At 42.1% G+C, this 12,507-nt stretch overlaps 1 protein-coding gene across 4 annotated transcripts in view; it reads right to left on the reverse strand.

The window, feature by feature from the left end:
* Positions 1-4,901: 4,901 nt before the first annotated feature.
* The window catches only part of RUNDC3B (RUN domain containing 3B), a 52,540-nt gene continuing 44,934 nt past the window's right edge, over positions 4,902-12,507 (reverse strand). For 2 of the 4 annotated variants that reach the window (XM_084858959.1, XM_084858960.1), the window contains exons 10-11: positions 10,835-10,956; positions 4,904-6,765 (exon numbers count right to left, since the gene is read on the reverse strand). In XM_084858959.1, the coding sequence (XP_084715085.1) occupies positions 6,620-6,765; positions 10,835-10,956 (268 nt within the window). In that variant the 3' untranslated portion in view covers positions 4,904-6,619. Of the gene's footprint in view, positions 6,766-10,834; positions 10,957-12,507 lie in introns of all 4 variants that reach the window. The other 2 variants (XM_084858961.1, XM_084858962.1) reach the window with 2 other exon arrangements.

Genomic DNA, 12,507 nt, shown 5'->3' on the forward strand with positions numbered 1-12,507 from the left:
CCCAGGACTGAGCCCTGCGGTACCCCACTCGTTACCTCTCCCCAGTTTGAGAAGATCCCACTGATAAGCACTGTTTGAGTCCGATTCTGTAGCCAACTGTGGATCCACCAGATCGTTGTTTCATCTAGCCCACTTTGAGCTAGTTTGCTCATCAGGAGATCATGGGGCACTTTGTCGAAAGCTTTGCTGAAGTCAAGGTATATTATGTCTACAGCATTCCCACAGTCCACAAGGGAGGGTACTTGATTAAAAATTGAGATCAGATTTGTCTGGCAGGACTTGTTTTTGACAAATCCATGTTGGCTTCGAGTAATCACTGCATTGTTTTCAAGGTGCTTCCAGATGGATTGCTTTATCATCTGCTCCAGAATTTTCCCATGGATTGATGTCAGACTGACTGGTCTGTAGTTCCCAGGTTACCCTTTTTGAAGATAGGGACAACATTAGCCCTCCTCCAGTCATCTGGCACTTCCCCCGTCCTCCATGATTTCTCAAAGAGAATAGACAGTGGTTCTGAGAGCTCTTCTGCCAGTTCCTTTATTACTCTAGGGTGCAGTTCCTCTGGCCCTGGAGATTTGAACTCATTCAAAGTAATTAGGTGTTCCTTGACCATATGCCTATCAATCTCGAGCTGCAATCCTGCCCCTTCAGCCTGTACTTCACCTTTGCCAGGGGGGTCATAGACCCTCTTTTGCGAGAAGACTGAGCCAAAGTAGGAATTGAGCTCCTCTGCCTTTTCTTTGTCATCTGTTATTGTTTTGCCATCCTTATTTAATAGCTGAACCACCATTTCTTTCCTCTGCCTTTTACTATGCATGTAGCTGAAGAAAGCCTTTTTGTTGCTTTTAGCCTCCCTCGCTAACCTCAGCTTGTTCTCAGGTTTAGCCTTCCTGACGCCATCCCTGCAATTCTGTGCTACCTGCCTGTACTCTTCCTTTGTTACTTGGCCGTCTTTCCACTTCCTATATGTGTCCTTTTTTGTTTTCAGGTCATCTCTAAGCTTTTTATGAAGCCACGTTGGCTTCTTCCACCTTTTCTTCTGGTTGGAATTGTTAGTAATTGTGCTTTGAAAATTTCCTTTTTTAAAAGCTCCCACCCATCTTGGACTCCTTTTCTCGTTAGCGTTGCTTGCCATGGGACTTACTTATCATAGTTCTGAGTTTATTAAAATCGGCTTTCCTAAAATCCAGGGTATGCGTTTGACTACACTCGGCTTTTGCTTCCCTTAGAACCAAGAACTCAAGTATAACATGGTCGCTTTCCCCCAGAGTTCCTGTAACTGCTACTTTATCCACTAAGTCATCTCTGTTGGTTAGGATCAAGTCAAGGATAGCCGAACCTCTAGTTCCTTCCTCTACTTTCTGTAGGAGGAAGTTATCCGCCACAGAAGTCAGGAATTTCCTGGAGGGGCCATGTTTTGCAGAATTTGTCTCCCAACAAATATCGGAGAAATTGAAGTCCCCCCTTGCTACTACATCATGCTTCCTTGGCTATTTGCTTTTCAAAAGTCTCATCCTTGTCTTTTCCTTGGTTGGGTGGCTGGTAGTAGACTCCGATCACCAGGTTCCTTTTATTCTTTGCTCCATTTATTTTGAACCTGATGCTCTCGATGGGGCTACCAAGCTCATCCTCCTGTATTTCTGTGCAGAGATATGTATTTTTCACATACAGTGCAACCCCACCTCCCTTTCTGTTCCTCCTGTTCTTTTTGAACAAGTTATATCCTTCAATTGCTGTATTCCAGTCATGAGAGTCATCCCACCAAGTCTCAGTTATACCTATCAAGTTATAATTTCCCTCCTGTATTAAGAGTTCAAGTTCGTTCTGTTTGTTTCCCATACTCTGGGCATTAGTATATAGACATCGAAGAACATTCGGTTCATAGTCTGGCTTTCTTCTACATGTGCCTGAAGAGTATTATTGAGTGCTATTAGAGCTGTTCTCTCCATTGCGGTGCATGAGCCTATGTCCATTGTTACCCCCAATTTTACATCTCCCTTCCCCGTAGGATTCAGTTTAAAGCCCTCCTGACGAAGTTCTTCATGCTGTGGCCAAACACATTCTTCCCATCCTTTGTGAGGTGCAACCCGTCCCTAGCCAACAGTCCATCTTCCAGGAAGTATAGCCGTGGTCCCAGAATCCAAATCTCTCTTGTTGGCATCACCTTCGTAGCCATTGGGTACAATGGGTCTTATACTCTACAGGTTAGCAACAAGGCAGCAGAACAGCAGAAAGCGCCCCCTAGTGTCCATTCCCAGCATAAACTAACAGCACTTGGTTCTCAAGCACAGCCACCTGTAGCTTTAAGGTAAACAAACTCTGCTTCTCAGGCATATCAGTGATAAGACATTCTCCTCATTAGCAAGGAATGTTCTGAGAAGGATGTTATCAGCCGTTTGAATCATCTTCACATGCTCAGAGGCTTACAAGTAAGGGAATTGCACCAATAATGAACTTAAGCAAGCATTATGGATCTCTAGGCCGCTCTAACACCACAAATGACTTGGCTACTCTCTTGGGGCCAATACAAATCCATGGTTACAAGCTCTGAAACAGGAGGTGAGATGGGTAGAGTGCCGGTGACCGAAGCCTCGCTCCAAAGACTATCAGACACAGGCTAGAGCTGTATCTTCAGCCTATCACATGGCGATGAAGGCAGCAAAAAAGGAATATTATGCTACCTCTATCGCGTCTGCAGAGTGCTGTCCAGGAGGCTGTTCCAAGTGGTCCGTAGTGTGGTCGGTCCACTTGCTCCAGAACCTCTGGAGCATTCTAAAGCCTCCTGTGAGGCCTTGACAAGGCACTTTGTGGATAAAATTGATTGGATCAGGAGTGTTGTTCTGTGCACCGTGGATACAGTTAGCGAGTGAGAGGCAGCCTGTGGCAAACTGGTTTTGTGGGATTGGTTCCAGCTTCTTCCTTCTGATGAAGTGGACAAGGTGCTTTCATCTGTAAAGCCGACCACCTGCTTACTTGATCCTTGCCCATCTTGGCTCATTATGAGCTGCAGAGAGAAGATGGGTGAGGGGATCAGGGCAGTGGTGAACGGCTCACTTGAGGAAGGAGGGATAAGACCACTCTTAAAGAAGCCCTCCTTGGATCCCCAAGTCTTGAACAACTTTCACCCAGTCTCGAATCTGCCATTTTGGGGCAAGATCGTTGAGTGGGTGGTGGCGATGCAGTTGAAGGCACACTTGGAAGAAGCCCATTATCCAGATCCATTTCGATCAGGCTTCAGGCCTGGGCATAGGACAGAAATGGCCTTGGTGGATGACATGAGGGCTTTGGATAGGGGTGAATGCTCCTTCCTTGTTCTCCTTGACCTCTCAGCGGCTTTTGATACAGTTGACCACAGTATCCTCCTGGACTGCCTGGAGGGGTTGGGCATTGGAGACGTCATATTACAGTGGTTCTGGTCCTTCCTCTCCAGCAGGTACCAGAGGGTAGCACTGGGAGAGGTTTCAAACCCGTGGCCGCTCACGTGTGGGGTGCCACAGGGTTCTATCCTCTCCCCAATATTTAACATCTATGTGAAGCCACTGGGGGCTATCATCAGGAGGTTTGGGGTGTGGTGTCATCAATATGCAGATGACACCAAGCTCTACCTCTCGTTCAAATATTCAAGGTTGGCCGTAGAATCCCTGTCCAAATGTCTGGAGACAGTGAGTGGCTGGATGGGGAGAAATAAGCTGAAGCTGAACCCTGACAAGACTGAGGTACTTTTGGTGGGAGACAAGAGAGGAGGTTGGGGGATGTTGAATGTTGATGTTAACCTGATGTTGACCTCAACAAATTCAGCTTCAGATGGCCTTCTCTCTGTCCCATCAGCCAGGACAGCTAGGCTGGTGAGGACGAGGGAGAGGACCTTTTCTGTGGTGGCCCCCGCTCTGTGGAACTGCCTCCCTAGGGAGCTCTGCCTTGCCCCCTCTTTAATGAGCTTCCGCCACGCATTGAAAACGTGGTTGTTCAGGCAGGCATTTGGGGTGGGTTAGGGTATTTTTAGAAATATGTTTTAATGGCTATTTTTGACTGTTTGTACTGTTGTACATCACGCAGAGTGGCCAGGTGACCGGCCAGATGGGCAATTAAGAAATTTAATTAATAAATAATTTTTGATGCAAACCTGGATTTGGACCCACCCATGGCTACTTTCAGTTAAAGGTCTTTCAGTGGAAGCTGAAGCGAAGAAAAGTGGAAGGCTTGTTTTCTAACCTCTCCCTTTCTGCCAGTCAGTAAAAACATAAAATGTAATCTGCATGCACAATTCTAGCCGAATGCAGGCATATCTGCAATATCTCTTAAGAATTTGTTGTCCGTATGTTACACCCATCAACACCTTATTTTTCCTTCCCAAAACGCTTATGTCCTCCTTCCAACTCCTCCTTGAACTCTACCCATTTCCATTAAGGCTGTAGCTTAGCTTTGATTCAAATGGGGATAGGGACTAAGGGGTTATATATGCATTTGTGCACATTCATTCCTTGTTACCTTTTTTCTGTCTCCATTGACTCCTCAACTGTTGAAGTTTATATTATAAGCTTCTAAAGGCATAGGCCTCTTTTTATTTGTGTTACTCTGAAGCACTATGTACAGCCATATACATGGATGATGCAAGTGATTAAAAATATGCTGTGAAAATTAAATCTTTATGCTATCATTAGGACTATTGATAAGCTGCAATAAAGTATCTTCTCTTTAAAAGAGCAAGTGCTCTTAAATGTTAATGTATTAACTGGTATGAAATCAGACACCACACATCTAGTGAAAGTCTAATACAAAGCTGCACGCATTTTTGCAACCCCCTGAAAATAGTGTGAATGTAGTGCATTTGACTGTTTGCCTATTTACATTCAGTAGAACTGAGCAATGTTTCTGTTATCAAGGAAAAGTACAACTACAGTAATAATGGTACAAAATGTTTAATGCACATGCAACATTTGATACAGCAGGGCAACAAATGCACATTTTAAAAAATGTATTTCTGAAAACTTGGCAAGATTTCAGAACCAAGACAGTAATCCTTTCATGCATAAATATTGACTCAACTGGTTTCACACACACATTAGAGAGTTTAGTTACGGTCTGTAAGAGACTGCTCCAACCAGTTGGTCATTAACTGGCGTGGCAAAGTAATGGTTCCAGATCAACAATATACTAGCCCCAGAAAGTTTTCATATACAAGCCTGCTAACATTGCTCACACATCTCTGGAAACTTAGCTGCACATAATCATTTCTTCCCTTGTGTTTTAAAGATATCTATTTTACAAGAGATAACATGCATTAACTTACTTTTATCAGGTAGCCAGTACATAACTTCTGGCAGAGCAGGAGTGCTATCTTGTTTCAAAATTTAACTCGGCACAAAAGTAACACAGTAAACTTGCCAACACACAGGATTTCATGTAATCATCTGCTGCTTCTTTCCAATCACATTTTTATAGCAGGTCTTACAAGAGGCACATCTCTGTTTAGCAAATATAAATTAATAATCAGACAGTCAAAAAATTAGTTGGACTTATAGATTCCCACTTGTTGCTGCACACTAGAAAACAGTGTATGGAACTTCTTTGGCACACTAGAGCATTTCCTCTTAGACATCAACTGAGGCTGTATGTGTATCAATGCCTTTACACAAAATTGCCTGTGAGTACTACAGGTAACCATTCCCAGTAATATTGGGAAACAAATCATTACACTTGAAAGGCTTGCCCTGCAAAACACAAAACTTCAAAAACCATAAAAACTACATACACATTGTGTAGATGTTTTAAAATAAAGCTTACTGGTAGCTTCACTGGAGGCATCAGATTTTAAAATGTTTCAAATAAGAACAAATAAATCTGAACCAAAATGTTTATGAAAGTCTATTGTGACGTTTGCTACTTGGAGATGCTGTTCTTAAGCGGAGCCACTATTGATAGTAACAGGATCTCCTATCTTTACATTAAGCTGTATCATGAACACAACAATTTGGAAGCCACCTCCACATTTCTTCTTTTTGTACACTGCAAGTGGGTTCAGTGTGTCAAAATGCCAAATACATGGGGTAACCCTGATGAAAGTTGACCATAATTTAATAACCTCACCTACTTGAAACTGAACTCTGTAGTATAATGAAAATGCAGATGTACGACTAATAGTTACCATTGTTTGAAATAGTTTATTTTTAAAAAATCCATTATAATAGAACACAATTCAGGCATTTTGCTATTTACAATAAATTCTAATGGTATTTTATTTACCTACCAGGTTAAAAATTATCTTTGAAAATGTTAGCACATCTAAAGAAGTGCAGCAAAGTACTGATTTGGAGTCAGCAACTCTTGCAGAAAAGACAGATTCCTGGTGGTTAAGATAACCACACATTTTTTTCTTATGGTTTGAAGCCTTAATTGTACATTTAACAGTAGTCTGAAAATCACGGATACTGTTAATCAAGGAGCATGTACCTATGAAAGTCCTATTTTCAAGACGATAGCAAATAGCTGGTTTTTAGATTTGCAAAAAAGGACAATAGCAATTTCTAAAAATTGGGTTGACCTTCTATGAATCTTGACAGCCAATAAATTAAGGAATGCCAACTGAATACAAACACAGGTCTTCTCTGTATAGATCTGCTCAAGAAGGAGTTAGTCCCGGGCTTGTCATCTCTGTTGTAGGACTTGCAAGATATTCACTTGATTTCAAACTTGTGAGAGATTTGTAACTTGCTACTGAAGTCAGAGAGCCACAAAGGCCAAGTAATGAAGGAGTATCTTCTTTCCCTATTTAAGAAAGATTCAGTTCAGATTTTCACTCTTTTAAATCAAACAGGGCAGAATCAGCTAGCTTTCCTTCCTTTTCCCAACTGTACACCCTTCAACCAAACAGCTGTTATCTCAGGAAAGGGGAAGAGAATCTTTTATTACAACCTAAACTTTACACTCCTTCTCTTAAGCCCCTGTGACAGGTGCACATGCTTATTGGGCCTCCCCTTGCTTGCTTAGTTGAAGTGCTGAGGGGGTGAGGAATTGGGGGGAGGGTTCTCCCTTCTCTTCACCCAAGCAGATGCAGTGACGACTTTACCTTACCATTATCAACATAGCCTTAGAATTTCCAGTATGGCACCTGTGGACACCAGTGTGCCTACGGACAATTCTCTGTGCCCGCCAGACTCCCTTCCCCTTCCAATCTTTATTTTATTTAAGGTTTTTCAGTAAAGTGTTACATGGGAGGCTCCCATACTCCAAAGTGAAGTGCTATCACCCAGTGCCATCTTTGTTTGGGTTCAAAAGAGTGGCTTTGTGTTTTGGAGCTCAGACCAACCTCTGCTTGGACTTAGGTTCCTGGACAGGTTACTTTTCTTGTAGTCTCACCCATTTGCCTTATGGGAAATGAGTGTTTTGTGACCAGACATGCCCACCATGGCAGCTTTTATGAAGGGGGGGGGGGAGAGAGAACCCACGGCAGCCAGTTTGTGAGAGCACCCACAACACTCAAAATTCCAAATATGCCCACTGACCCAAAAAGGTTGGGCACCCCTGACATAGCTCATCCCTTCAACTGCAAACTTGTTCTAGGCTCTGTTTCTAGGACATTTCAACCCAATCAACAAAGCCCTATTGTTCCTTCCTCCCTGAATGGGCAATCAGGGTTGACCTTTAGGTCACCCTAACAAATATGCTGATGCAGAGTGGGCCACTATGTCAGTTTCCCAACCAAAGCTCTATTAGTGCTTGACCAAGGTCCTGTACAAAGGTTCTTCACATGGAAGTTAGCTGGGAAAGCTATGAGACGTCCATGGCATCCATTTACTAGGAAGGTAGAAAGACTGCTAATTCCAAGTTTCATTCCTCTAGCACTCAAGAGAAGTTACCTGCTTATGTTAGGGGCTAGGGCAGTTTAGTGGCTAGAACAATGTTTGTTTATTTAATTTAGTGCAATAGTGTGTTCAGCATGTTTTGTCAATAAATCAATTTGTTCATTTAAAACATAGCCGCTGTGGTTCAGTCCAAGGGGATTCTGAATACCAGTATCTCACTCCACAGTCCTGCCTTGGGCCTCTTAACTAAACTATCAGAGAGTTCTACTGCTCTATACTCAGGAAGCGGTAGCAGCTAATCCACCCATTGGCTTAGTTGACTGCAGGTTAACATGCAGTAACAAAGGTGGGGCACTTAGATGCCCAGGTAAAATTGGCTTTCCTTGTGACCCCTGGAGGTGTCAGAGTACAGAGAACTCTAAGGGACCCCAGGTACATCACAGTCTAATTTCAGTCTACCTACCCCTAACAGAGATGAACACATTTAACCCAAACAGGAAAAAAACAAAACATATCAGGCCTAAGTCATCTGCAGAGGAAGGAAAAAATTTAGAAAATACAGTTAACCATACAAGCTATGGTGTGACCTGTGTGCATAGTTCTGGTTGTCATACTTCTAAAAGGATATTGTAGAGATAGAAAAGGGCAACCAGAATGATTGCGGCTGGAGCAACTCCCCAATGAGGAAAAGTTACAATGTTTGGGGCTTTTTAGCTTTGAAAAATGGTGTGTGTCGGGGGGGGGGGGGAGGATAATAGAAGTATATAAAATTATGCATGGTGTGGAGAAAGTGGATAGAGAAACTTCTCATATTACTAGAAGCTGGAATCATCCAATTAAGGTGAAAGATGGGAGATTCAGGACATAAAAATGAAGTACTTATTCATACAGCACATAGTTACATTATGGAATTAGCTACCGCAGTATGTGCTCATGGCCACCAACTCAGATGGCTTTAAAAGGTGATTAGGCAAATTAATGGAGGGCAAGGCTACTAGTCATGACAGCTCTATGCTACCTCCAGTATCAGAGTCATCACGGCTCTGAATATCAGTCACTAGGAAACATCAGGAAACCTGCCATGTCCTGCATTCAGGCTTCCCATAGGCAGCTGGTTGGCCACTATTAGCGACAGGATGCTGGACTAGATAGGCCTGTGATCTGATCCAGTAGAGCAGCATTCCCCAATCTGGTGCCCTCCAGATGTGCTTTGCTACAACCAGCATTCCCCAGCCATCCACACAGTCCAACAGATTTGGAGAGTACCAGGTTGGGGAAGGCTACAGAAGAGCCTCTAATTTTCCTAAAGCAATTTTTCTTGGGTCAACATCCAAAAAGCTTTGGAGAAAAATGTCTTTGTAACAGCAGATACAGTGATCAGATTGGGATAAAAGTGGTTTGAAGCAGTAAAAATTGATCTATGCAGTTATTATCAAATAATCACTGCTAGGATTGAAATCGCTAGCAAGTGGAAGATGCGAAGTTGTTTTTAATCACTGATTGGATTAGGAGCATTCAGAAATACTGTGTCTCACAACACTAACATATTTGATTAGATTTGGAGAAGATCAAGAATGCACATGCTTTTAATTTGGTTTCCAGAAATGGAATGTTTGATATTTTTTGGGACATGCACATTTTAATCAACATTGTCTGATTAAAATATCTAATTTGAATTTAATTATATGTGGTTATTATTCATATTTTGTCATGTTAATTCTTTTGATCATGTATAATTAGAAATTACATAGGGATAATGCAGGTGCCCTACGTTTTCACATGTGACCATAAGGTGGAGCAATTTCATTTTCTAACAACATGTGGCTTTGGCATTGTGTGGGCTCAACAGATTTGTCTGTTAGGCTTCTGTTCTCACATTATGGCCAATAAGGTGGGGGAGGATGCTGGAGATGGGCCCCAATTCACTCCCAAGACCAAGGCCATCACACATGTGGCAAGCAGCTCACCAACATAAAGGGCTACTATACAGTATTTCCAATTGCATGGGAATACTGTATGGAACATAAGAATTAGCCTTTATGCCACTGAATAAGAATCTAGGGGTTGTATTATCTATTAAGACATCTCACTGCCCTGGGAAGGTTTTTGAAGAGTGGAGTATAAATACGTAAAATAAAAATTAAGTGGTGGTTTAGGTCTGATTTCTCCCATTTCCATCTTCATGTTGTTTTAATAAATTTAACTCTATATCAATAATAATCACAAACATATCAGGAAGTCATCCTCAGTTAAGACTGGAAGACGCTCTTGTGCATAGGCAGATTACACTGCATAAACACTGTTCTGCAACTCTGTATCCTTGATGCCTGACAGTACTTGGACCCCTCAACATTCACCTTGACTGTTTTTTAGAATTACTGCAGGTTGCAAGCTAGTCATTCTAAAGCAAGGATCACCAATGCCATGGCACCCGCAGGGACCTCCAACAGCACCCATGAAGCTCTCCCTGTCCTCTTCAAAATTTTATTTTTAATTAGAACATTTAAGTAGAACATTAGGGTATCAAGTTCTCCTTCCTGTTCCTGAGCCTGCCACTGATCTGTTCAGCACGCAGGAAGAGAAGAGTTGCTTCCCAGCTCCACTCTAGCCTTCTTTCTATCACTTCCTAGTCCTTAGCCTTGCTCTTTCTCTCTCTCACTCAACCCTTTACTTTGCTGTTTCCACTCCCAGCCTCTAGCCTCACTATTTCTCTCCTCCCACACCTCTATACCTCACTGCTTGTTCCCCCTCCAGCCTTGCTTTTTCTCTCCCCTCTGCCCCTTTTTGCCTGGCTATTTCCCCCTCCCTCCCAGCCTCCAGCCCATTATTTCTCTCCCACACACACCTCTTTTGACTAGCCAAGCCCCCACAGCAGCCATTATGTGACTAGCCACATCCTCCATGGGAGCCATTTTGTGGTAGTGCCCACAGCAGTTTTTCAAATACCCAAATATGCCCACAGGTTCAAAGTGTCTGGGGACCCCTGTTCTAAATTATTAAACATGAAAGAACTTTTAGGCAGGTTATTTTACCTTCACTAAGTAAATTTAGCCCATCCTGCTTTCCATCTCCATCTTGTGAATGACTTGGATCCAGAGATGTCTGAGAAAGGCTAACATCTGCAGAGAGCTGGTCCAGGCTGTGGAAACTCTTTCTGCAAAAATCAATGGCAACCAGTTTCACTAATTACCTTTCAACTGCTGTATGATATACCATTTGTTAGTTATTATTCTTGTAGAGAAAATATTAATGGCTAATTTACAGAGCATCTTCTTACTTCAGTTATTCCACACAAATATTCTGCACAATAATATATGGTGTAAATAAAAGGTTGGATCCAGACTTTGTCACACGTACAGTAGACTCATTGAAAAACGGGACTTGAGACATGACTAACTCATGTCCCATTGATTTCAATACGTCTGCTTTAAGTATGATTACGTCTGGACCCAATCCACAAAGTTTAAAAAGTGTTTTTCATTAAATAAAATTATACAAAGAAAGAACAGGTGTACTCCTGTATTCAGTTATGAATATACACATTTCATTATATTATTTATTTATTTATTACATTTATATCCTGCCTTTTTTCCTCCTTACGGAACCCAAGGCGGCATACATACTCCTTCTCCTCCTCCATTTTATCCTCACAACAACAAACCTGTGAGGTAGATTGGGCTGAGAGTCTATGACTGGCCCAAAGTCACCCAGTGAGCTTCCATGGCTGAGTGGGGACTAGAACCCGGATCTCCCGACTCCCAGTCCAACACTCTCACCACTACATCACACTGGCTCTCCTATTTTAATAGGAGATGTACATGAGAAACTTCCCAATTCTAGTCAAGAATGCAAACCAAGAGAAAAATATGCTTGGGACACAAGCAAGGAGTTAAGCACTTATGTCCCACTCTATTAGGTTTTTACATTCACCTGTCTCCACATCTGTAGAGGTGAGAAGCCCATCTCCAGGTTTTCCTACAGTGTGGGGTACAACAGGCAATTATCAAAGAAAGGACTTTTCCATTGTGGCACCCCACCTTCGGGACCCTCTCCCCAGAAAGGCTCACTTGGCACTTAATTTGATGTTTTCCCAATACCAGGAAAATACCTTTTTATCTTCCCAGACTTAATTTTTTATGATCTGTTTGATTCTGCCTTGTATGTAAATTTTAATGCTGCTTTTAAAGATTTGGTTTTTTTAGCTTAGTTTATATATTTGTTATTTTATGGTAGTTTTGATATTTATTGTAAGCCGCCCTGATAATTTGATTGAAGGGCAAAGTATACATTTAAACAAATAATAAATGAACATTCAGTGAGAGTGTGTCACTGATGTTTTGTTAAGTTAATATTTTATTGTTTCTTGCAGACTTAAGCAATGTTGCTGAAAGCATACAAAACTAAACAAGACACTATTTTGGATTATCCAATGATATCTACAAGCCTTCCCGGGGCTGTAAATAGGCTGTGATTCTGCAGGAGCACTTAGGAGGCAGACACAAAAGTTGGCCACCAGATACCCTCGGCTTTCTTTTTTTTAAGAAAGTTTCTGACCTGGTTCACACATAATGGCAATTCCTGGCTTGTCAAATCCAGAAATTGCCTATAACTGGTAGGAACAAGCAAGCTCACTGCCTTCTGCATGCTTTCACTTCCACTTTCAACTAACAACCTAGGAATTCCCTGTTCTTGGGATGTTACCGTG

This window comes from Heloderma suspectum, chromosome 5, assembly GCF_057233095.1.
Source record: "Heloderma suspectum isolate Gila_16-S chromosome 5, 16-S_ref, whole genome shotgun sequence".
NCBI lineage: Eukaryota > Metazoa > Chordata > Lepidosauria > Squamata > Helodermatidae > Heloderma > Heloderma suspectum.